The sequence below is a fragment of the Aythya marila genome (assembly GCF_965140915.1).
Source record: "Aythya marila genome assembly, chromosome: 2".
Taxonomy (NCBI): domain Eukaryota; kingdom Metazoa; phylum Chordata; class Aves; order Anseriformes; family Anatidae; genus Aythya; species Aythya marila.
Window position 1 is genome coordinate 107,217,232 of NC_139043.1, and position 26,400 is coordinate 107,243,631.

Consider the following 26,400-nt stretch of genomic DNA (forward strand, 5'->3'; position numbering starts at 1 on the left):
AAAGATACTTGCAGTCTTGCTGTATTCTTCTTGAAAGAGATTTGACTTCTCCAGAGTTCTTATAATGACTCCTCTTTATAGTGAAAAAGGACTTAGGTGCTCTTTTCAGCTATGTGGGCATTTTCAGTAATTGAAAGGAGTGGGGAAAAGAAGTGTTACATTCTATCATCCCCCTTACTGATTTTTCTTTTTTCCCTACCTCTTGCATTTATTCCCTGTATGGTTCTAGTACCTGATTTAGTGAAGAGGCTGAATAGAGAACAACTCCCTAGAGCATCTTTCCCTTTGCAGCGTGTTAGAGCCTCTTTGTGTGGCTGCCGTTTGCTGCCTTAGGTAGTGATGAAGTCTCGAGAGGACTGGAAGTGATGGTTCGTAACAAAAGTGAGAGAGCAGAATACCTTCAGTTTGGACCCTAGAGGAAACTCCTTACTTTTCTTGATTTTTTTTTTTTTCATAGTGAATAGGTTTTGTTATTAAATCAGTGACAGCAAGCAGAACAAACATGAGGCTTTTGGTCTTCAGGATTTCAGAGGCTAACCTATGTCCCTCAAAATCTTGATGCCGATGGGTAGAATTTGAAGGAAGTGGAAATAATACATGGTTTTGAGGTTATTTGCAGACTGCTTTGCTCTGGGAACGCTAGTTGTTGCATTGTTGGTTTATCCACCTAATGTTCGTTCATGCCAGCAGGAGACCTTTGTTGAAGCACTCCCAAGAAACCTTGAATCCCGATGAACCAGTGAATAAATAACGTCAGTAACTATCAACAGGAAGGAACAAAGGTGCATTTAATGAATGGGTGGATTCCCTTGTGGCACCCACCTCTGGGCTGGATGGATATCAAGGCTGCAGATTCCCTAAGGGAATGGTTTGTCAGTACCTGAGGGTATGACAGCTCTTGAGGAAAAACTTGGTTTTTGGGGGGCTGGTAGGTCATCCTTCTGAAATGAAAGCACAAAACACAAAGGCTTTACTAGCCATACCTTTTGATTTTTTAAACAGTGTTTTCCTTGTGATCTAGCACTCTGCTGTAAAATACTCAGGAAGATAAGGGGGCAGAATTGACTTTCTTGGAGCTCTCTGTTTGACAGAGGGCTTGTTAAGATGCCTTTGTTATTGAGGTGTTTGTAGAGTATTGAAAGGCAATGAACTTCTGCCCTTTGTATGACTTCTTCTAAAATCCCAAGTCAAATTAGATGTCACTAAAATCGTATTTGATGACGACTACTTTCTGGCATACACTCATTCTATTGATTTTTGTGGGCATCCTGCTAACCTTCATCCATCCTTCCAGTAATCATTTTAGCTTCTGCTTCTTGAAAGCATTCTAATGCAGGATTGTTTCCATCTAGATAGCAGGACAAGACATCTGTGGTTTCACTCCAGGCCTTTCAGACTGTGCTCTCCTGCTAGTCCTCTAGCAAGCTGACTCCTAACCCACCTACCAAACGCATTGGCACACTGGAAAGTATTTGTTCAAAGAAAGAAAAAGCCACTGAAGTTACTCTGTCTGATCTACAATAAGGGTTTAACTAATGGGAATGGATCTGTGGCTTATGGATTACTTACCTTGGATCAGCATTTCTTTGAATAGATGGACTGACTGCAGCAGAGCCAACAGGAACTTCTTATATTTCTGTTTCCAAAAAAGAATTTGGTGCTTCAGAAAGAGCCATGATTACGGCAGAAACATAGTTCTTAGTGTTTTGTTTCTGGTCAAAGAGTAATGAAAATTGTTGTAAGTTATTCCAGTTACATACATTTTTAATAACAAATGCAGTACCAGAAGAAACAAAAACACTACCAGCTGCTTAGTTTTTTTTTATTATTATTATTATTATCCAGTATATATTGCAAGGCTAAACAGTAATAAAGCTTTTTTTTTTTCCTTCCATTGTGTGGGCAGTTTCTTCCCTACTACTCACCCTTTATGCCATCATCCCTGTCTTTTCTCCTCATAAATTCATATGCAGCATTTTACAGAATTTTTTTCCACCTATGTTTTTGGCTTTCAAAAACAAATTATCTTGCTTCTGTGATTTTGTTTAGTGGGTATGCAATTATAAAAATAGAAGAATGATTACATTTTTGTTTGCCTATTTCTGAACGTCAGTCTCTTTGAAGTGCTGATTGAATCTCCATTGTTAATCCCTTTTACCCCTGACTGAAGATCACCTTAGCAGTGAAATGGGTGGGGAGGGAAGAAGCAAGAGAAAGAGACATTTCTCTAGAATGAACTCAGGTCTTCAGTAAGGGCTTTTCATTGCTTTGAAGTACACCAATGGTAACTTTTTACTGCTAACAACCACCGAAGGACATGAGCACATATGGGTGATATTAGTTATAATTGAAGCATGCAATACTACTGTCACTTAGTGTGGGCAGAATCCACCAGTCTTGTGAACTTGCTTCTATCTTTTTTTCTCTCTTTTTTTTTTTTTTTTTCTAAATCTGGAAGTCTTGTCAGCCTGTTACAAGTTAACCAAATGCCAGAAATACTGGAGGAAAAATATTTGTGATGAACATGTACGAATGTTCCTACCTTTACCTTTTAATTTACTTATTAACATAACTACTTTTTAATCATGCATGATGTTTAATTTTTTTTTTTTAACCAAAGGTAGGGAATCGGTGCGATTTCCAAACACATTTTCTCAAAGGTGTTTGGACTTGTATTCCCTGTTTACAGAAAACTTTGATTGCAGTTATTTAAGGAGAATCAAAGAAACTAAGTCAAGAATTCACAGACAGCAGCCAAACAACCAAAAAAATGTGCTTCAAACTACAGTGTCTATTTTATAGATGTAGAGAAACAAAATGAAAAGGATGTGTTTTGTGTGTTTGATCCACTTATATCATGAATTGCTAACTAGCTTTTCTATTATAATGCTTCCTTCTGAAGGTATTTAGACACGTTACATTCTTTATGTAGGTATGTGAGTTATTAATTGTGCCCAAATGTTAATAGAACAGGTCGGCAATAATAATAGCAGAAGTAGAAAAAAAAAATAAGGTTTGCTTTTATGATGATTCATTATTCCACATGAAACCCTTAGGTGAGATTTTTAAAATGCAGTTATTTGACTTTGTTGCTTCTTGTTTCTGCAGCAGTAGTTCTCTGTAACACATTAGTGTTAGGGACTGAAATGTCAGATGAATATTCTTAGTTTTAAATTTTATGTGGTGTTTCAGTAGCTATGGATGTTCTTTTTTCCAAGAACTTTGGTTGAAGGTTCTTGAGGAAATTGCAGCATTTTTAATATTGTAGTAGTTACACAAAGGAAATGAGAAAACTTTTAGATTGGAAAACTAAGTTTTCTCTTTGTGACTATATTAAGGCAGTATTTGCTTTTAAGGAAGATTTACTTTGTTCTAGATTTAAGTATCTAATAGTCAATAAGGTAAAAGAGAACTGAAAGGGAAAAATAATTAGATATATAATGGGAAACAGTTTTCCGGACACCTAGCTAAAGAATCCATGAAACTGCTGTTGCAATTATGGGAAGAAATATTTTTAGTGCTTTCAGATTGATGTATTATTTTTAAATTGATTTGTTAGAGAATTAATTTCCTATTTTTTTTTAGAATTTTCTATGTTTGAGGTTAAAGTAGGGAGGTTTAATGCTTTTGGTGTTTTTTTTTGTTGTTGTTTTTTTTTTTTTCCCCAAGAACACAGAAATTTTCATGTCAGACTAGCCTTGCATCTAAAACAGGCTCCTCTCCAAATCTCTCTGATTTGTTTCCCAGCTGGGGAAGCTATAAAATGCCCACTATCAGTTGTCACCACCTGATAAATGACAGGTGGTGACTTCTTACGACATGGTAATTTTAATTGTTTCTGACATGTCTGCTCTCTGATGACTGTCATCAGGTAAGAGGTGTCCCTGCAGTAAGCAGCTCTGGCACGGTCTGCCTCTAATGGAAATTTGTGGCCATCCTGGGCTGCCAGGGCCATAAATCGTCGCCTGCCAGGGTGCAGATCAGTTTCTAAGCTACCACGGATATTCTAATTACTCTTGTAATTTTTTTTTAATTCAGCTTCAGCACTGAGCTTAATCCTATCCCATGGCAATGGATATTATGGATTTATTTGTGAGTTGCATTCGGGGGGCTGGAAATGGATGGAAACTTCTTTACCTCTTTAAAGCTATCCTTAGTTGTTATGCCATCAGCAGCTCTGGACCTTATTGCACAAGTGCTTAAAAAAGAGAACAGGGGTGCCCCGCTTGTTTCCCTTGTATCATGGCTTACATCGCCCCGTACTTGTCACCTCTGCTCAGAATTCCTGGTCTTCCCCAGGTTTCTGCTGTAGAAGTCTTTGGTGACTTCCTCCTCTGTCCGGCTGCCTTTTTGTTGTTTTTTTTTGTTTGTTTGTTTGCCTTGTACAGTCCAGCAAGAATCTGGGGTGAAGAATAATTCAAATGTCATGTTTTTATGTGTTGTGGTAGGGGGAAATGATTGTGTTGTGATAGGGGGAAATGATTGTGTCCCGTCTAGTCCAGGAATGGCTTAGATCTTATTCCAGAGTGCGTTAATACTGGCATTTATAACCTGCACATAGTAGAAGTTGCTGGAGGGATTCTTTTGCTTGTTTGTTTTTTGTAAACATCAATAAATCGACATTTTCAGTAACTTTGGGGGAGTCTTCTGTATTAACTAGCAAAAGATGTGAAATCTAGAACTAATTTTTTCCTCTTGTTCTCACAGAAGCAATCATGGGGTGCATTAAAAGCAAGGAAGATAAAGGTCCGGCCATGAAATACAGGACTGATAACACTCCAGAACCTGTTAGTTCCCACGTCAGCCATTACGGGTCAGACTCCAGCCAAGCAACACAGTCGCCGGCAATAAAGGGATCAGCAGTTAATTTTAACAGTCATTCCATGACTCCTTTTGGAGGGCCCTCAGGAATGACACCCTTTGGAGGAGCATCGTCTTCGTTTTCAGCTGTGCCAAGTCCATATCCTAGTACTTTAACAGGTCAGTATTACAAAAAATTCTTTTTGTGTTGCTATTTATATGTAAGCTTCACAGTCATAGTAAAAAAAAAAAAAAAAAAATTCTACTACCCCTTGCCACACAGAAATAAATTTCAAATTTCAAGTCAATTGCGTTTTAGAGCTTTTTGATTTTTAGTATCTTTACTGCTCAGATAATAATTCAGCCCATACCCACCAGTAACTCGGGCTTGGTGGTTGTCTTTTTTTTTTTTGGCTTTGGGTTTTTTTTAGAACCACAGCACACAGATACTTGACACACTAAAAGCAGTAATAAGAGTAGACGATAAAAATGTTTTAGAAATTCTACGCTCTTGAAGGGATGCACATGCAATAATGGCTTTAAACTTCTGGAGAGAGAGACAAAAGGTAAAGCATCTAAAATTTGGGAAGCTGGAAGCTGATACTTTGATTTAAACTGTTTTTCAGATCTTTTGATTAGCTGTAAGTTATTTACATTAAGGCAGCATGAAATCTGTTTTTTATAAAGTTATTAAATATATGAGCAATGTAAAACAAAAGAGTAGAATTCTCATTGTTGAGGGTCATATTAAAAGCAAATTTGGATATATAGAAGGTAGAATTTACAAGGTGTGGAGACCTTGGCTGACACAAAGTCTCTAAAGATACAGCATTTAAAAGCAATATACACTTGATATCAAAATCATAAAACTTCATTAAAAAACACTATTTTTGTGCTCATGGGTAATCTCAGTAGTTCACTTAGTTTTGATGGATATTTTTGAGAGGAAACTGTCATTTACTTTTTACTTGAGAGAGAGGGAAGAAACCTTATGCAGACACTTCATAAAATATGGTAAATAATTCTTTATTAGTCTACTTCTAGTTTTCCTACAAAATTCTGTTGTTAGCACAGTTATAGTGGTAAAATCTTTGCTGCAGTAACATTAAAATGTTGGCTGCAGTAGCATCTAAAAATTTCTAAGCACAAAAAATTTGAGATTCATGAAAATCCACTGTGGCCTTGACATTAAGAAATTCAGGAAAATAAAATATGAATTGTCAAGTAATGATTATGTCATATTCCCTATTCGGGAATTCTTAAAAAAAAAAAAAAAAAAAAAAAGAACATCTATAATGTCTTAAAGTTTTTGAGCCTGCTCTGAATCCTTTTTGGATGAACATGTGTAAAACTGAAGTAATGGCAGCCTTTATTTTTATTTAGCATGCTTACAGAAATCTTCATATCCTCCAAGAAACCCCTGTGTATTACTTCTTGCTAGATCTGGTTCTTTCACATGGGAATCTCCTGCGGTGCATGCAGGCACTCCTGGGCATTACCAGACATCAGGAATGTAGCCCCCCCGGATACCATAAATCTTTTTCTGCCTAGACCAGCAGGGCTGTTTTCTTGCCTGTCTCTGTTCCTGTTAGTACTTAAGCATGTTGTATCTTGGATCAGAGTCAACAGAAGGGACTTCTCATGAAAAGATAGGCTTGAATCTCATTAGTGTGCATTCAGTTACTTGCAAGCAAGTTGATTTGGGTGAATGCTGCAATCATTTTATGATCAGGTAAAATGATAGTTCATACTTAATTATTCCCTTGTTTTGCTAAACCAGTCCGTCCTCAAACACACACTCTCTCCTTTATTTATTTTTTAAATAAAAATTGGATCAGCAGTTGTTTGATAGATCCACTTCTGATTTTCAAATCAATCAAAACTAGGTATTTTTGTGAATGGATTAAATGACAAACTTCATCTGGCTATAAGCTTCCAGTCTTTGTCACAAATAAAACACTAGATCACATTCTGGAGCCCTTTGTTTTGCAAGAGAGGAGAATAGATGGGCTTGTCAAACAGGGCATAAGTGTCAGTAGTACTTATCCAGCCCATCAGTGATGTCTGATAAAAGGACGATACGGTTGTCATCATAGCTGGTAGTGAGGCTGAAAAAGAGTTGAGCATTCTTTTATTCTTCTAGAGCAGAAAAGGAGAAGAAACGTGAGTTAGTTGCGCTGCTCCTGTACTACACGTTCTCAGTCATAGGACACTACGAATTCACAGAATATTTCTGAAAATCACAGCAGAATAATTGACTGTCATTCTTGCCTTCTATGCAGCTATGTATGCAGTAGGGCTCTCTAGTCCTTATGCTGAATAAGAAAGTAAAGTCTTCTCCAAAACCAGTCCTAGATTAGAGGATGAAAAGTCGGCACTAATGAGAGGATTCTCTTTAAGGGAAAAGTTTTGATCCCACATATCTTGAACAACTCGTAATTCACAAAGAAAACATCTGCAAGAGACTTAAAAATCATTTGGGCTGTATCTGTTTAAAATATTCTGTGCCGATGCTGTTTGCCTGAAGCACTTTATTTTTCTTTGCTGTGGAGTAAATTACACTTGTGAGTGAAAATAAAGATGTTTTATGATAGCTGAAGTGTTGAAAGCAAAACTTTACAAGGATTGTACATAAGCTTTTTCAGTTCTTTCTTACAAATAATTGAGCTCACAAATAATGATAATTTTCTTATTGCATTGTTTACACTTGAATACACTGTTTCATTACTCTGATACAGGGTTTTGAATGCTGTCTCCCATAACATCTTCATAGGCAAGCTCAGGAAGAGTAGGTTAGGTGAGTGGATGGTGAGGTGGATTGTGAACTGGCTGGATGGCAGAGCTCAGAGGGTTGTGCTCAGTGGTACAGCATCTAGTTGGAGGCCTTTTGCTAGCAGTGTCAGCATTGTGCAGTCTTGTTCAGTATATTCATCAGTGGACCTGGATGATGGAGTAGAGTGTGCACCTTCAGCAAGTTTGCTGATGATACAAAACTGGGAGGAGTGGCTGATCCACCATAGTGCTTAGTGGTCATTCAGAGAGACCTGGACAGGCTGGAGAGTTAGGCGGTGGGGAACCTCATGAAATTCAATAAAGGCAAGTGCAGGGCCCTGCACCTACGGAGGAATAACCCCAAGCACCACTACAGTCTGGGCACTGACCTGCTGGAAAGCAGCTCTACAGAGGGAGACCAGAGGTTCCTGGTGGATAGCAGGTTAACCATGAGCCAGCACTGTACCCTTGTGGCCAAGCAGGTCAAGAGAGGTGATCTTCCCCCTCCACTCAGCCCTGGTGAGGCCACACCTGGAGTGCTGGGTCCAGTTCTGGGCTCCCCAGTACAAGAGGGACATAGAGCTACTGGAGCGAGTCCAGAGAAGTGCTGTGAAGATGATTAAGGGACTAGAGCACCTTCCATACAAGGAGAAGCTGAGACAGCTGGGCTGGTTTTGCCTGGAGAAAAGAAGAATTGCCTGGAGAGGGGGTTTTATCAATGTGTATAAATATCTGGAGGAGAGGGCGTTAAGAAGATGGGGCCAGACTCCTTTTCAATGGTGCCCAGCAACAGTACTAGAGGCAATGGGCACAAACTAAAACCTAGGTAGTTCCATCTGAGTATGAGAAAACGCTTATTTACTTTGCCCAGAGAGGCTGGAGTCTCCTACTGTGGAGATACTCAAAACCCAACTGGATGGGTTGTCCAAATTCTTCTTGAACTCCGTCAGGCTCAGTGCAGTGACCACTGCCCTGGGGAGCCTGTCCCAGTGCCTGACCTCCCTCTGGGTGCAGACCCTTTCCCTAACCCCCAGCCTGACCCTCCCCTGTCCCAGCTCCATGCCGTCCCCTTGGGTCCTGTTGCTGTCCCCAGAGAGCAGAGCTCAGCGCCTGCCCCTCCGCTCCCCTCGTGAGGGAGCTGCAGGCCGCCATGAGGCCTCCCCTCAGCCTGCTCTGCTCGGGGCTGAGCACACCGAGTGACTTTAGCTCCTCCTCATATGTCTTGCCCTCTAGACCCTTCACCATTTTCATAGCCCTCCCTTGGACACTTTATAATAGTTTTATGTCCTTATTATATCGTGGTGCCCAAAACTGCACACAGCACTCAAGATGAGGATGTACCAGCCCAGAGCAGAGCGGGACAATCCCATTCCTTGACTAGCTAGCAGTGCCATGCATAACGTACACCAGGACACAGTTGACCCTTTTGGATGACAGGGCACACTGTTGACTCACATTGAACTTGCTGTCAACCAAATTCCCAGATCCCTTTTGGCAGGGCTGTTCTCCAGCCTTTCCTCCACCAGTCTGTACATAGTCACAGGATTGCCCCACCTCAGGTGCAGAATCCAGCACTTGCTGTTGCTAAAATTAATGCAGCTGAATACTCAGGTCTCTAGTTTGTCAAGATCTCTTTGCAAGGCCTCTCTACCCTCAAGGAAACCAGCAGCTCCTTCCAATTTCGTGTCATCTGCAAACTTTGAAAAGTAATTGAGAGGTGTCTCATGATGACATCAGCCAGCTTTTTGAGTACCCTGGGATGAATCCCATTGGGCCCCATAAATTTACATGCATCCAGTTGGAGCAACGATTCCCACACAAGTTTAGGGTCGGCTGGGAGTTTATCATTCCCACAGTCACAGTCAGGTCTCTGGGACCCCTGGAGGCCATCATCGGTGTTGAAGACAGAGCCCAAGAAGGAGTATGTTTGACATCAAGGTGTTTTAGGATCTCCTGGACATGTTTTTATCAGCTGTGTGTTTTTTTTTCCAGTTAACATCTGGCAAGTTGAAGTCACCCATAAGGACAAGGGTGGCTGATCTAGAGGTATCTCTTAGTTCCTTAAAGAATAATTCTTTGATGTCGTCATCCCAGCTGGGTGGCCTGTAGTAGATTCCCACAACAACATCAGCTTTATTTGGTTGTCCCCCTATCCCTACAGAGGCTCTCAGCCATGACATTACCAGAGACGAGCACTGTATGGTCCATCCACCCCCTGCCTCACCTGCCCTGCCTGTCCCTTGTAAGAGCCTATAACCGGCCATTGTAGCACACCAGTCACAGGACTCTTCCTTCCCGCAGGTTTTGTTTAAGCCAATGATGTCAGCTCTGGGACGGAGCCAAGGCTTCCAGCTCCTCTTGTTTATTCCTCATGCTGTGTGCATTGGTGTAGAAACATTTCAAATGTGCTTCATTGTAGCCAGCTCCTCCTGAAGCAGACTGAAGGATCTCACTAGCACGCAGTCCCTCAAATTTTGGCATGCTTTCCTTCCCATAGCTTAGCACAGGCAGGCCTGGTTTTATCCCTTTCCTCCTTCAAATCCAGTTTAAAGCACTATTGAACAGCCTTGCTAACTCCTGCACAAAAATCCTTTTCTTCCTCTGAGAAAGGTGTATCCAGTCATGCAGCAGCAGGCCTGGTGTTCAAGAATCCCATGTTCAAGAAACCCAAACTTCTGGTGACACCAGCTTCGGACCCATGTATTCATAGAATCACAGAATGGTTTGCATTGGAAGGGAACTCAAAGATCATCTAATTCCAACCCCCTGCCATGGGCAGGGACACCTCCCACCAGACCAGGCTGCCCAAAGCCCCATCCAGCCTGGCCTTGAACACCTCCAAGGATGGGGCATCCACAGCTTCCCTGAGCAGCCTGTTCCAGTGCCTCATCGTATTGTATTGATGAGCTGGGTCTACCTCTTCCTTACAATACTGTTCGCTGCTACTGGAAAGATAGAGGAAAATGCTGCCTGTGCCCCAATCCTTTAATCAGTTGTCTCAAAGCCCTGAAGTCCCTTTTGATCGCCCTTGAACTTCTCTTTGCTACTTCATAGTTGCTGCTAATGTGAAAAACCAATAAAGGATAATAATTGGAAGGCTGTACCAGGCTAGGGAGTTTTCTAGTAACATCTCCTACTGGGGTCCTAGGGAGGCAGCAGACTTCCCTCTGGGTTGGGTGCAGTCAGCATATCAGGCCCTCTGTTCACCTCAGATAGGAGTCACCTATGAGAACAACATATTTTTTTTTTAGTGCCAAAGGAGGGGGATAGTCTAATTTTTAGTTTGGAAGTCATACTTCAAAATAAAACCTCACTTACTTTATAATCGTAGGGAGATTTTTCTATTTTTCTTAGAACTATAGATTCATTCCCATTTATGGCCTGCTGAGATAGTATCAGCACAGGAAGACTCTAAATCAAATGAAAATATTTGACTGATTTGGAACTTTATGTCAGAAAGTATCCATAGTACAATAACACTAGATGTAGACAATACCCATTGCATTACGTATTTTTCCTTTCTGATCACCGTCATGCTAATTGCCACATCTAAGATTAGACACAGCTTGTTTCTGTAGGTGGTCTTCTGTGTATTTCCTGGTACATATATATGCATGTTAGAGATGTAATACTGTACTCTCAAAAATTAATTATTTTATTCCTCAGATTATCATTAGGCTTCCTAAATGCCCACTAGACTGTGAAATAGCATTTCGAGAGCTCAGGAAGTGTTTCTGAATTGCCCATCTGCAGTTTTCGATTTTAAATTTCCTCTAGCTATGGTACTTACTTTTGCTCATGGCTCGTACATCTCATACAGCCTGTTCTCCTTCCCCTCTTTCTCTTCTTTTAGCCCAGTTTTATTAAGTAGTTCCCTCAAGCATAGAAAATGTGTTCCCACTGTAAGTGTAGGAGCCTCCCTGCCATCATTCTCTCACACTTGTGTCATGTTTGTGGGTCACGTTCAGCAGCGCGCCCTGTACCGGAAGGGGGACAAGGGAAGCAAATTCCCTAGGGCTGGGGGAGCGCAGCTGCTTGTCCTGTGAAATATCTCTGGCATTGTTCTGTAGAAGAATGCACTGATGGATCATCCTCAGCAAGGGTATGCTTCAGTGGTTGGGATACTTAATGGAATTTAAAAAAATATGTTAGTATTAAAGCAGAGAAATGTCTTTGTCTTCAACAGAATGCTTGTATTTCTAGTTGAATTCCTTGCGGAGATCGTTGTTCTATAATCCCAGAAAGTTGGAATTACCACAGTTATTTACAGCTGAGTTCAACAGGAAACTACTTCTGGAAAAAATATATATATAATTAATGGCTGCCAGTTGACTGTTTTTGTGTTGTAGGATCTTTTATTATTGGTCTTCTTAAAAAGAAGCTAACTTTATAAAGAAGCTAACTTTTTTTTTTTTAATTTAATTTTATTTTTTTTACTATCAATGTGTTCTTACAGGTGTCTCTGTTTAAATATTCTAATTGTTAAGGTACTTCCAGTGATGTATCTATCTGTTGTTTTTTTTGCTGTGGAAATAATATACTTTTTAAGGTTCTTTGTTTATAGACTTTCCTTTATCTAAAGAAATGAACAAGTTATTGATCTATCTGCCAAAATCAGATGGAACCCAAAATATTCATTTGCTTCCAAATTAAAAGTGATGAGTTGTTTTCACAGGCGAGTCCTTAAATCAAGAGTTGTAGCATTACTGCTATATCTTTTTTTTTTTTTTTTTCCCTAAGGTGGTGTAACTGTATTTGTGGCCTTATATGATTATGAAGCTAGAACTACAGATGACCTTTCATTTAAGAAAGGTGAACGGTTCCAGATAATAAACAACACGTAAGTGTTCTCATTCATAAACTTCACTTGGGCATTGTTCGGAATGAATAGATCCTTAGCCCTACTTCAAATGTATGTGTCATATTTCAGTGAAGAGTAGATGGATTATTTTTTTTCTCAGATGACAGAGTCAACACGCATTAAAATAATTATACTGGGAAGGTGATAACTTTCAGGCTGAGGTTGTGTTTGGGTGCAAGTGCAGAGCTGTAGTGACTAGGGAAGCCCAAAACCGCCTCCTCCCCTGCTGATAGGGCTGCATCTTTGCATTCCCTTCTGCAGCAAGGCACAGCTATCCCCTTCAGGGCAGCAGAGGTGTCGCAAGCTCTGTGTGTTGCCTGTCCATCTGACAGGGAGGTGGGGAAACTGGCAGCACTGCACCACGAATGCAGGAGTGAGCAGCCTGCTGGTAGGAGAGGACTTCTGGCCATGGAAGCGCATCTCACTGGCCTCCATAGAAAACCCACACTAGGGTGGCTTAGTAGTAGCTTGATGTTCTGGAGTATTATGGCCTGATTTCTAGAAGCCTAGTAAAAAATAAATTATTTTTTTACTTTGAAGACTTCTTTTCATGCAGATTTTGGCTGTGGTAGTAGTTCTAATACATAGATGGGGCAGTTTTCATTCATTGAGTTCTCTTAATTTTATTAGCTCACTTTCTGCTTCTTTTGTTTCTTGCTGTCACTGTACAGGCAGAATGGTATGGGTGAGGCAGAATAAGACTAGGAACTGGGAAGTTTGTCTACACACCTCCATCATAAAATGTTTTGTTGCAGGTTTGCATTTTGCATATATAGATAAACTCCTTTACTTTAAACAAAGAATCATTTAAAGTACAGAATTCCACCAAGAAGCACTCACATTGTTCACAATTAAAAGGAAAATACATTCAGGTGTAGCAGAAATTCTTTTAGAGTCCTTCTCAATTAAAATAAAATGTTACCTAAATTTAACCTGTCTTTCATACATCAGGATGCTGTAGCTGTTAGGAATGATGTATTGTTCATGTGTGGAAGAGATAACTGATCTTTCCTTGCAGGGAAGGAGACTGGTGGGAAGCAAGATCCATTGCTACGGGAAAAACAGGCTACATCCCAAGCAATTATGTAGCTCCTGCAGACTCCATTCAAGCAGAAGAGTAAGACGCTGTACCCTGTCAATCTGTTCTTGTTATCCATTCTACATTTTTACTCTGTGGTGATACTGTTCCCTTAATTCCTTGCATGTAACACTGAAGGGATAGTAGGATAACACTACTAATTAAAGGATAGGAATGCTATGTGGGTAGTGTCAAAGATACAATTATTACTACTGGTAAAGTGAATACTTCTGCAAATGTTTTATTTGTGCTTGCCATGTGCAGGGCTAAAGGAGAAAGTTTGGGAGAGTGTAGTAATGGAGGTGAGAACTGTGGGACATGCACTGTATTTCTCATTGAGCAAAAATACATGCTTTTAGTTAAGAGTTCACACATCCTCAACTGTAGGTTTTTATCCTTATTTTTGCTTGCTAAACCCTGAGTTGAATATCAGCTATATCCTTGGTAGTACCCATTCTCACATTATTAAATAACAGTGGTATGGACAGCTATTGTTAATCTATTCATCTATAGCAACTTCTTGGTGATGGAATTGTTAGGCACACTAGGGACAACTATGAGTTGGGAATTTTTCATGACTTTGGGTACCAGTGCTTCCTACATTTAATTACAAAGATCCCAAAGCACTTACAGAATTGTGTAAAGTTATTTTGGTAATTGTGAGTTGGGGTATACTTTCAGGTGATGCTTGTTTCAAGGGACTAATTGTAGTTATTGTACTAGCAATGTAACGCTCCACAGCTCTTGCTGTGATAAACAGGCATGGTTCTGCAAATAAGCAATTTCCCCATACATGATCTGGGCTCTTCCGTGTTTCCTACGGCACTTTTGGGAAAGCTGCCCAATTTCCAGGACATTTCCTGAATCTCAAGCTGAGACTTCAGCGTGCTGCTGCTCTCATCCAGATTTTTGCTATTAAAAAGTGATTGTGCCGCAGGCTTGTTGTTATTTTATGGTCTATGGTTTATTTTATCGTATTTCATCTGCTTTTAAAATTGATTTTTTTTTTTTTTTTTTGAAAAAAATGAGATCGGTATTATTATTACCATTTTTTAAACTATGCAGTAAAAGCATGTTGTCATTAGGGCTGCAGTAGTGGTAAAATGGAAACAGTAGACCTTTGCAAACAAAGAATGCAGTGCTTCTGCAAAGGAAGTATTGCTCCTAAAGACAAGCAAAATGTGGTGGTTGGGCTTTGTCATACGTTTTTGTGATGACAGGAGGTGAGAGTGAGGGGTAATGAGTGAGGAGGCTGTTTTAAACTGACGCTATTTTAAAGAACTAGTGCTAATTTTATTAAATATTACTACAGCATTTGGAATCGAGCTCATTTGCTTTAGAGCTCATTTGTTAGCCCTTTCCCTTGATTGTGTTTATAGATTTTGTGTTGTGATTGTGGCTGGAGTTAGGAGTGCAAGGCAATATACATCCCCAGATTGCTAGGATTTTCTTTAAACGGTCTTTTCTAAGCTTGAAGGCATTTATATCACAAACTGCTTGTGATATATTATCCTTATTATCCTTGTGGCTTTTGAATGCTGCTATAACATAGATGTTGAACACTAGTTTAAAAAAAAAAAAAAGTTAAACCTACTCATATTTTATAGGTACTAAAATAAAATAAGACTTTACAATATAGTTTGTAAATTGCCATAGTCTTGGGGTTCAACTTTGCTTCATTAAGACTAAGAGTTACTTCAAAGTTGTTTCAAGTGTATGTACGCTCATGACCAGTTCTAATTTTGCATGTCAAACTGTGACCACAATAATAAGTAAAAATAAGTTTAAAATTCCTAACTGATTGTACAGGCTGTTCTGATCACATGCCAACAAAATGATCCCTCCTTACCTACATTTTTTGCCAACTTCCAACAATCATAAAGCCAGATTAGCTTGATGCTACAACGGTCCCAAATTAAAATGTTGGAAATTTACACTTTGCTTCATTTAGTGACTTTTATGATTTTAATGAAAATTACTATTTTCTTCTAATAGAAGACTTTCCTTTTCTGAAATAACTTCAGGCAAGAAAAAAAAGCAGATGTGTTAAAACATCTCCATACTTTTCAATATTAGAATTCAAAGATGGAGTGTTACTCAGAGAGAACTACATGATACCTACCAAAAGGGTATTCCTACATGAACAGGAGAAAAAAGTGCTCCCCCTACTGAGGTGTGCAGCAAAAGGATGAGAGAGAACAGAAGTTGAACAGAGGAGGTTCCAGGTGGAAGTAACAAAAAGCGTTTTACCCTGAGGACAGGCAGCCAGGTAGGGGCACAGGTTGCGCATGGAAGCTATGCAGCGTTCACCCTTTAGGATATTCAGGACTGAACTGGACACCCCCTCAGCAGCCAGGTCAGATCTCACAGCTGATCCTGATCCTGCTTGCAGCAGGAGGCTGGACCAGAGACCCCCCAGGGGCTCTTCCAACCTGAATAAATGTGATCCGATGATCTTGCTGCACACCCACTTTGCATTAAATACTGTTTTGTGATTTATAGCTGAAACTTCGTAGAGAAGGTAGTTTTGGCTTCTGCAATGTTTTGAGTATGCCACCAACAGTATTTCATTGTCATCTGATTCAGCTTGCCCTATGAACTTTACTACAAGGAGGGTGTTACTTTCAGCAATGAATACTACTGATATCTATTGATGAACCATAAGAAAAACATAATATTTGCAGACAGAGACCTCTTTTTACTTATTTTGTGAACAATAGAAATTAGTCACGTAGAAATAGGTCATCTTAATCTTCCAATTATATGGACGTTTTTACTTTTATTGATTTGTAACTGCTTTGTAATATTAGTAGCCCAGTCAATGCTTGAGATTTATAAATCTTGTATTTATATGACTAGAAAAGCGTAGGAGACTTTTATTGACACTAATTTCCTCTAACTTTTTCTAGGTGGTATTTTGGTAAAATGGGCAGGAAGGATGCAGAAAGGCTACTTTTAAATCCTGGGAACCAGCGCGGCATTTTCTTAGTAAGAGAGAGTGAAACCACTAAAGGTATGTGTGCCTCTGTATATCTCTTCTTCCTCTTCTCCCCAGGGTGAGCACGAGGACTATTTTTACGTTGATTACATTACACGTATGCATGTGCACACGTGTGTGTGTATAATGACAGTAGGGGAGATGCATCAAAAATATTTGTAAATTTTTGGTGAAACAGCAGGTATGACTTATTTCCTAGGTGCTTACTCCCTTTCCATACGTGACTGGGATGAGGTCAGAGGTGATAATGTGAAACACTACAAAATCAGAAAACTTGACAATGGTGGATACTATATCACAACCAGAGCACAATTTGAATCTCTACAGAAGTTGGTGAAGCACTACAGAGGTAAGCCGAAAGTCTGGTGTTCCAATACTAGCTTGTGTTTACCATGAGGAAGAAAAACTTCATATGTAGCTTATTTTTAAAATTCACAATTACAAAGTTTCTTTTTGATTTTGATAAACAGTAAATGAAATAGTTCTTTTACCAACATTAGGACGTTACTTCTGCTATAGTGTTACCCTGTTTAACTATTAAGCTTTTTTTTTTTTTTTTTTCCATTTTCCAGAACATGCCGATGGGCTGTGTCATAAGCTAACAACTGTGTGTCCCACTGTGAAACCACAAACACAGGGACTAGCAAAAGATGCATGGGAAATCCCTAGAGAATCTTTGAGGCTGGAAGTTAAGTTGGGCCAAGGATGTTTTGGTGAAGTATGGATGGGTAAGAGCTTAAGCTGACATCTTTCAGTTGTCTGTATGCATCTTTTAACAGTATTTTAAGTAAGTCAGTATCAGAATCTGAAAAGATAATCTTATAAATAATTGAAGGAAAAATACTGATTATGATCAGTCACATAAAGTTAAAAATAATATTCGATGTAGTTAGTAATTTAAGATTTCTCTGTTACCTAACAAAACTGAAGCAAAAAATAAAAAAAAAAAAAAAGCAGAAAACCTCTTTGGTTTTGTATTGGAGAATAACATATAATTTGCTTCTCTAGGAACATGGAATGGAACCACAAAAGTAGCAATCAAGACACTAAAACCTGGAACAATGATGCCAGAAGCTTTCCTGCAGGAGGCTCAAATCATGAAGAAATTACGACACGACAAGCTTGTTCCGCTGTATGCCGTTGTTTCTGAGGAACCAATCTACATAGTCACTGAATTCATGACAAAAGGTGTGTGGCAGAATAGGCTGAAGATACTGTATCAGAAAGATTATTTAAAACCCCAGGAACAAATTAAATGTTTAATTAATGTTAGGTTTAAAATGATAATTCTGATTAAATTAAAATGAGCAATGCTTGACCTACTTGAAGCAGTTCCGATTTAGATCATGGGTGGAGGCATGAATTTTTTGATGCATCTGTGTCACCCTTGCTAATCTTCCAAGTACATGATTTCATTTCATTTCATTTCATTTTTCCTCATTTATTTAGTGCATACTGCCTGGTATATTTAAATTGGGTGGTATAGCTACAAATACTATTACAAGAATATGCCTTCCTTCTGTTCATGCTCACAACAACAGAATTAGTTGTTTTGTTTTGTTTCTTGTCTAGAAGAGTGATGAATTTTAAAATAGTTGGCTATTTTTAGCAGACTCTGGCCTTTATCTCTCCTTGTTTTCAGTCCTTCGCCCTTCTTTCCTTGATATATCCCCCTGCTAGTGAAATAGAGATTTAGTTTGAATGTGGAAATGAACTTTAAAAGCATATTAGTATTTAGAAGAAATGGATTCTCATGTCAATTTTTCCGGATTTTGAAAAATGCAAACGTCTGTTTACCTCAGAGAAATTTTGCTATCCTGTTAAAAAAAAAAAATACAAGTATTGCCAAAGCCCAGGAGAGTAGCTGCTTGTGTTCAGTACTCTTCCACAAATATGTTTTTTTGTGTGTGTTTTATTTTTCCCCATTTAAAAAGATTTTAAAGTGTTTTACAAGTTCAAAAACATAGGAATAGAAAATCTAAGAATTTCTTTCAGTTTTGTTGTTTTTTCTATATAACAGTAGACAGTCTCTTTCAGATCTTAAATTAGTCATGCAAAATCAGTTTTCATTGTTCAGAAATCGGGTTTTAGCAAGGCAGTCAAGATAAACAATTGCTTTCTAGGGATGTTACCTTGGAAAAGCAGCCTTGAGCCTTTCATGCTCTTATTTCCAATGAAAAAATACAGCAACTGACTAAAACCGCATCAGACAGATCTAATTCATTACTACTGCCATGAGTCCACTGCAAGACCTGCTATTTAGTGATTTTTTTCCCCAACCATCACTGCACTTTTCATTTTGTCTGTCTTACTTTGACTCCAATAAGACAGATTAGGGATTAGTCTTTATTCAGTCTGTTCCTCTACCCTTATGGAAAGCTGTTGTGTCAGAAACAGGATTTTAACATACATGTAAAAATTATTGTCTTTAAAAAAGCACAGGTCCTTGGAATTAATTTCAAATACTACTAATGCTGAAATATTCTGAACACAATTGTGTTATATAAATATGAGAACATAATATATCGTAAAGTATGGAAGATACTTTTGTTTTCCCATGTAAGGAATTAAAAGCAGCAATTTCAGAATCACTTCTCTGGTATAGAATTGGAGCTGGCAGAAGATTTAACTAACAGATAGGTGGTATTTGTTGTTGTTGTTTTTGTAATTGTTGTTTGTTTAATTATAAATTGTGGAAAGTCCAGCCAGGAAAGGCATTGATACCAGGAAGGTCAGGCAATATAATCATCAATGGCAGTCTGTTTTATCAGCGTTTAGTTATCTGAATTATTAAAATTGATTAAAAAGTGCTTAGATAAAATTTGCAGAGTAGAGTCAACTATACGGGCATACTCAATTGCTCTGGTAAATGAGGATTTTCAAACTCAGATTTTGGGAGCTGAATGCATCAATCCTAACGTCTAGAAAAAAAAATCTTGTTCATGTTTTCAGGACAAGTTAGTGTGTTTTTCTGTTGTTTTTCATCAAACTGTTGTCATATTTTACAGGCAGCTTACTAGACTTCCTAAAAGAAGGAGAAGGGAAGTACTTAAAACTTCCACAGCTCGTCGATATGGCTGCTCAGGTACATTTTATAACCAAGAAAATTATATTTTGTGCTTAGAAATTTAAAACTATATCAAATATCAACTAAATATAAATATTGTACACTAGCAGTTGTACACTGTTCTTTCTTACATTTTCTGTTGTAGATTTTTGTAATTTGTCAAAAAGAAATGGTCAGTTACAAATTGATAGATACTGTAGAGCCAGGCACACTCAAATCAATGTTGTCACAAGCTGTGCTTTACTTCCTATACTTACACAATGAGAATACACCTAAAATAAAATGATATAATTTAATGCTTAGGCTAAATGTATGTAGTCATGGAAAGTAATTTTTAATAAAACTTTATTTTTAAGATTGCTGATGGCATGGCTTACATTGAAAGAATGAACTACATCCACAGGGATCTCCGGGCAGCTAACATTCTTGTAGGAGACAATCTTGTGTGTAAAATAGCAGACTTTGGTTTAGCAAGGTTAATAGAGGACAATGAGTACACTGCAAGACAAGGTAAGATTGATTTATTTACTCAATAAATAAGTCCAGTTATCTTAAAATTATTTAGAACTATTACATTTAGCAGAGTGTCAATGTATGCTGTATGCGTGAATAAAGATAATGCATATAAGTGTGCTTGCACAGCTATGTTTGGGTGTCCCTCTTGCTTAAGTGCATATTTTGTAAACTTTCTGTGTTCAGAATTATTTAGCAACTTGCTTATGTTTTTAAAAGACATTTGAAACGTTTTTTTTTAGGTAAAAACTTGCTATAATTTGAAGAGAGATGAGGTTCTAGAGAGGGTATTCCTCAATTTCTGAAGATCACCCCACTTCTGGAAACGTATTTAATTAAGAATCCCAGATGTCTTAACTGCTTCCAGAAATTATAGCCAGTAGTTGCTGCTTTGGTTTGAAACTGCTTTCCGGCTTAAAATGCTAAAATACTAGTTTTCAAATTTTCAAATGTTTGACCTTGAATTTGGTCAAACAAAGCAAACTAAAAAAAATTGAGTGCAGTATTCTTTTTAAAATATTTTGAAGCTTAAGTAAACGATGCATGACCAGGGGTAAATTGAGTATCTGTCTTTCCGATGTCTGCAGGAGCTAAATTTCCAATTAAATGGACCGCTCCAGAAGCAGCGCTGTACGGTCGGTTTACAATTAAGTCAGATGTGTGGTCATTTGGAATTTTACTGACAGAGCTGGTAACAAAGGGAAGAGTGCCGTATCCAGGTAAGAGGAAAATGGAATAGATCTTCCTTTACTGTGTGGTGTTCTTTGTTTCTGAAGTTACCTTTTTGACTTTTTAGCTTCATCCACAGCCCACAGCTGACAAGCAGAGACAAAAGCTTGGTAACGCTTCACTGGTTCCTTTGTTCACAAAGCTACTTGTTTTATTTACAGATTAACTGTTACATGCTCCTTAAAGTGTTTTAAGATTATAGAATTTGCAAATGTGACTGATAGTTCTTTTCAGATTAGTGGGTGTTCTTAGGTTTTCCTGTCTGTCTGTTCCTGAAATTTCTACTTTTGTTGACATTTTCCCAGTCTACAGTAAGCATCCATAGAATGAACCTGCCAGACCTGTTTTTGAAACTAAGCATATATAACATGTTCTGTCAGATATTTTTCTGTGACGAGAGTTGTAAGGTAGTTCTGCTAGGCATATGCATAATAAAAAGGCATAATGATACCAAATTAAGTGGTCCTTTAGTAGAAGTTTAGGCAAGCAGAAGGTATCTGTGCTTGAGTCTCCTTTTTGAAATAACAGGCTCAAAACAGTGGTAAATGTTCTGTAGCAAAACATACAAGTAACTATACAAATGAAGGAAGGACCAGGTACTGAGGAATTATCAGAACAATGAAATAATTTTCAGAAAATGTATTTAATCCAAGAATTTAAAAATTCACTCAACATAAAACGCATTCATGAAATATTCTGAAATGGTAGATTCACATGCACATTGTAAACAACATTGTGGCTGGAGAAACTTGAAAAGCTTTGGCTAACTGTTCTTTGTATAATGACATTCAAAGGTAAAATGCTTTCTTTTTATTAGGGATGGTGAATCGGGAAGTTCTGGAACAAGTGGAACGTGGATATAGGATGCCTTGCCCACAGGGCTGCCCAGAGTCTCTTCATGAGTTAATGAAACTGTGTTGGAAGAAGGACCCTGATGAGAGACCAACATTTGAATATATTCAGTCTTTCTTGGAGGACTACTTTACTGCTACAGAACCACAGTACCAGCCTGGAGACAATTTATAAGCCAACAGTCTATATAACATGCACAAATCTGCCAAATGTAAAAGACTTGCAAAGAATTCCTGACGTCTATAAGGAATCAAAGGAAAGAAAATCTTCGCTACTTTGCATGCTCTTAATGGCAAACTGGAATTTCATAATACAGTTGCACAAAACCACTTTTAAAATGTTATAATCTAATTTACCAATGACGTGTATTTTTTTTTCCTATTTCCCAACTTACTTCAGGGTCCAAAGGAAGCTTACTGATAATACGGGCTAGTAAAATGAGCGTTGGTGTGAACGATAGCAGAAAAAAACCAACAATGTTTCAAATCCTTTATTTTTCCAACATTTAATCATTTACTAAGGAGGGAATTGTCTGGAATTAAAGTGATCTTGGGGTAGGACATTTTTAAAGCAGAAGAACTTCGTGGGACCAAGCAATGCTATTCCAGTTCTGTAAAACTTCCTGTGTTCAAAATTATATGTCCCGTCCCCCATTCTTCCCCCTTAAGATGGTACAACCATATTTGATACATAGTCTTGATCCATAAGCTTCCTCTTGCATGGACTTAATTAGGGTAGGCAGGTTAAAAGAGAAATTGGAACAGAGAATGACAAACTTGATCTAAATGGTAGACCTCAATAGTGAAATTAGAGAGCATAATGCACTGTGTTAATACTTGTATTAATATAACTGGAAAGTAGCATGAGAGATTTTTCTTTTTTCTTTCTGCGTAGCTAATTAAGAATAATGAAGGTAACTAGAAAATGAGGTAATATTTTATAAAATTATGTTACTAAAGTATGATGATATTTGAACTTGAAACTATGTGATACAATCATGGGGGGAAATCCTTTTATCTTTTAAGCTCCGATCCTACAGAGTGCTTAGGTATGGGAAGACTACCTGAACAAAGCTCACCATGAAAGCAAGATTGAAGCTGGTAAATGGCCACTTCTTAGTCCTTTTGCAGAGACAGATTCGGTACTGTTGTATGTGGTTTATATGTGTTAGCAAGGGTGGGTGCCACAAATGTTAATTGTCACTAGTTCAGGGATTTGATTGCACTTTTGCTTTTCTTGACTATTAAGACACCCTTACACACAGTTGCTCTTCCCACTTATGCCCTTCCTACAGAATTATTTAACTAAAAATAAAGAAAAGAAAATGTGAAAGTTTAAAAACTAAAGGGAGAAAATATATTTAATATTGTCCGAATATAGTGACATTGAAATTTGCTGGCTTTCAGCCCAGCTCACACGACATCTAGATTTATTTTTTTTGGCTACTGACATATCAAGCAATAACATCATGTCTTTTACTCAACAATTTGCATGACGTTTTTGAATTTCTGATCAAGCTTATATACTTTAATTTTGAAACACTAAACTCTTACGTATCTATCGGGTTTGAATTTATATTAGCATTGTAAAGCTATCCAACAAATGAATTTCAGAAAAGTTGGTAATATAGTTCTGGTACTAAACCTACCTTTTTTCATGGGTTTACACTACACTGAATCCAGCTACCAAACAGATCTTTGTAAGTACAGTGCCATCATTTTCAATTTTCCTTCATCATCACTCATCACCTGTACATCTGTGGTTATCAAATTTTAAAAGGGCTTTATGTAAGAAAAACAAAACAAACAAAAAAAAGACACAACAAAGATCGAAAAATACAATGGAATTTTAATTTTTCTAAATATTTTAAAATAAATAACACAATCATATGAGTTTATGTATTAATACAGGTATAACAACAAATGCCAAAAATGACACTGGCATTGTTTGGATTTTAATTACAGAATGGAACAGTTCATTGTAATAACACTTGTATAGCAAAGGAATAAAACACTAACTTAATGAACGTGTTCATTGTAAATGGTTGTGTATTATAAGACTTCTCCAAAAGAGTTTGTATGTTTATGAAAATTTATTTGTTTCACCTGAGGATCTTGATGTGGTTCTTACCCTAACAGAGTTTAAAATTCACATTCACACTTTTTATATAAATAGTAATAAGTTTAATTATGTAACTAAGTATTTTTATAAAGTATGGCATTGTTGAACTGTTTTGCAGAATTGGTTCAAAATAAATTTCTCCTTGATTGCATCTGCTTATTTGGGGGGGGGGGGATGAAGAGGGGGGAATGGGGCAGGGAGAGAGCAAAAGCCTTCATATTGAGGGAAAAAGGAGGGGAATAAAAGGGAAAACTGAACTTTGAATCTATAGCTGTCTTGATGACTTCAGGGTGTATTTTTATCCTCTGTAAACTGTTTTAATGTACTTCCGTAAAAGATACTGAGTTCACGATGTGTTAGAAACTGTTGCTGTGAAAAGGGAGACTTTTTGTAGAGCAGTTCAGGAGTCCTTGGGAGGAATTGGCTAGAACTATTCTGCCTAAACTTAAAATAAATGCCCCACAATGGATAGACAGACAGACAGGCTTGGGGTTTTGATGAGAAATCCCAAAGTAGGCTCTGGGCTGGCAGCCACTGCCACGCTGCCAGCCAGGCGTGTGTCCCCTCTTTCCCTTTATCTGCTGTTGGCAGTCACTGCTGACTTCTGCACAGTTTTTTTCAGGGAACTTTGTAAATCTGTTCTTGTGATAGCTGTTGTTTTATCTCAACTTCACGGACTGTTAGCTGTCACAAAGACCAGTGCACTCAAATCACAAATCCTGAAATTCGTGTGCAGTGCCACTAGTAGCAGTGCTACTGCTGCCAACATATGGTTTGAGTTTCAATAACAACTCATAACACAGCGCTAAAAGTGTTCTTACCGATGCTATGAGCTGCAAGGTTTACTGTATTTTAAGTATGTTCTGTACTGTAATTAATGTTTTGCTATTTTTAATGACAACAATCATGTAATATCTGGTAATCTGTGTGCTCCCCGTTGTCCATCTGAACGTCATCATGTCCAGTCTTCGTGGTAGGCCTGCAGATTGTTTCTGTCACTCATTCTTTCACACTGTAGTATTTTAAGAATATTTTTATACTTTTGAGTAAACTTCCAAACATAAAAATGTCTATGATCCTACTGTTTAGATAAAATACCTCCCTATTTTAGTGTAAAGCACGATGAAAAGAACCTTATGTGTTCTTACCCTTGCAACCACTGAAATGTCATTTCACTGGGCTGAAAACTAGCCTTACAAAGGTCTTTAAAAATAAATAAAAAATAAATAAATAAAGGTTTGCTGAAGGGTAGAGACAAGCCAGAATGCTATCTAGAATACTGTTTATTCTGAAACGTTATCAACACCACATTGAGAAACCTCAAACATGGAGAATGAATCTAAACATAACTAAACTTAATGAACCCTCACTCTTGTTATTTATTTTGATCTGTTTAATCCAATAAAACCCTCAGCCTTTATGTTTTCTCTGAAGATGCTGTAGATGTTTGTACTTGTACCAACTTTCCCCCAGTACACAGGACTGCTGTGGAGCTACACAGTCATCTTGGGTTTAAACCACAGCACGCTCTTAAGCTAAGCAGCATGTTGCAAACAGCAGGTTCAAATCATCACGCAATTAGTCAAGATTTTAGGGCTAATTTTGTGTAACTGTGTAATTTTGGGCACCAAAGGCAGGGCTGGGTGGACAGCTGCTGAAGGCCAGAATTGATGTTCATACGTTCCCTACCTAACTCATGTCTTGTGGGGTGGGTACCTGGGCTCTTATTTATGTGAATGCTTGGAAGTGCAGGTGCCTTTGCATCTTGCACCTGTGTCAGCCTGGTCCTAGGCATTGCTGGAGGCTCGCAGTCAGTGCAGGATGGGGAACCCTCTTGATGCACATCTCCGGCAAATGCCTTTTTAAGCCAGATGGGAAGAGGCAGTAGATGGAAATGGGGTGTTTGCATTTATTTGTGATATAATGGCCTAGAGCGGCAAACTTGGGCTCTGAGCTCAAGTCCTGGATTGCTGCTGGATCTTACATAGGTGGCTGTTCAGTGTGAGGGGTTTTGTTAAAGGTAGGGAGTGGAACCCAGTGCAGGACTTCATCCACAGATACAGGCTTAAGAACTTGATCAGTTCTTAGGCAAAAATGATACAAAGAGAGACCAGTCTCTAGATCCCAGGTTGACAGGGATGCGTGCCTCTGGAGCTCGCACTCAGAGTGATGGCATTTCAGACAGTCTGGCTTCATTTAGAATTTTTTTCTTTGTGGGGCTATATTGATGTAGGAATTGGGATTAGGTTTCCTTCCTCTCTGTGTAGGTGTAGAGTGCTTCAGAATTTACTAGAGGTTAGGCATTCGGCACAGGACCCGTGGTCTTTATGGGACCCACTGAGCTCATTTCTCCTGTCAGTTCTGCATGCAAACATTTGCTTATTGGGCATAGCACATTGGCTGTTTTAAACATTTTCTTTAAATTTGAAGTTATATTTATTGTTAAAGTGTAAAACCCACTATTACTGGGGGCATCGAGTTATACAAAGCACTGTGTGCTTTTATAAAACACGGTCCGTCTCCCCCAAGCATTTCATTTATTTTGAGTAGAAACACGCGTTGGCCCTTGTGCTGCTTTTGATTTGTTCTCCCTAAAGGAGAGGAGACAG

The 26,400-nt window shown here is 38.4% G+C and overlaps 1 protein-coding gene across 1 annotated transcript in view; it reads left to right on the forward strand.

The window, feature by feature from the left end:
• YES1 (YES proto-oncogene 1, Src family tyrosine kinase) overlaps window positions 1–23,933 on the forward strand; it is a 50,706-nt gene extending 26,773 nt beyond the window's left edge. The window contains exons 2-12 of the mRNA XM_082753828.1: window positions 4,708–4,980; window positions 12,313–12,412; window positions 13,452–13,550; window positions 16,421–16,524; window positions 16,709–16,858; window positions 17,082–17,237; window positions 17,518–17,697; window positions 19,518–19,594; window positions 19,933–20,086; window positions 20,677–20,808; window positions 21,636–23,933. Of these exons, the coding sequence (XP_082609954.1) occupies window positions 4,716–4,980; window positions 12,313–12,412; window positions 13,452–13,550; window positions 16,421–16,524; window positions 16,709–16,858; window positions 17,082–17,237; window positions 17,518–17,697; window positions 19,518–19,594; window positions 19,933–20,086; window positions 20,677–20,808; window positions 21,636–21,844 (1,626 nt within the window). The 5' untranslated portion in view covers window positions 4,708–4,715 and the 3' untranslated portion in view covers window positions 21,845–23,933. The remainder of the gene's footprint in view (window positions 1–4,707; window positions 4,981–12,312; window positions 12,413–13,451; window positions 13,551–16,420; window positions 16,525–16,708; window positions 16,859–17,081; window positions 17,238–17,517; window positions 17,698–19,517; window positions 19,595–19,932; window positions 20,087–20,676; window positions 20,809–21,635) is intronic.
• Window positions 23,934–26,400: the final 2,467 nt, after the last annotated feature.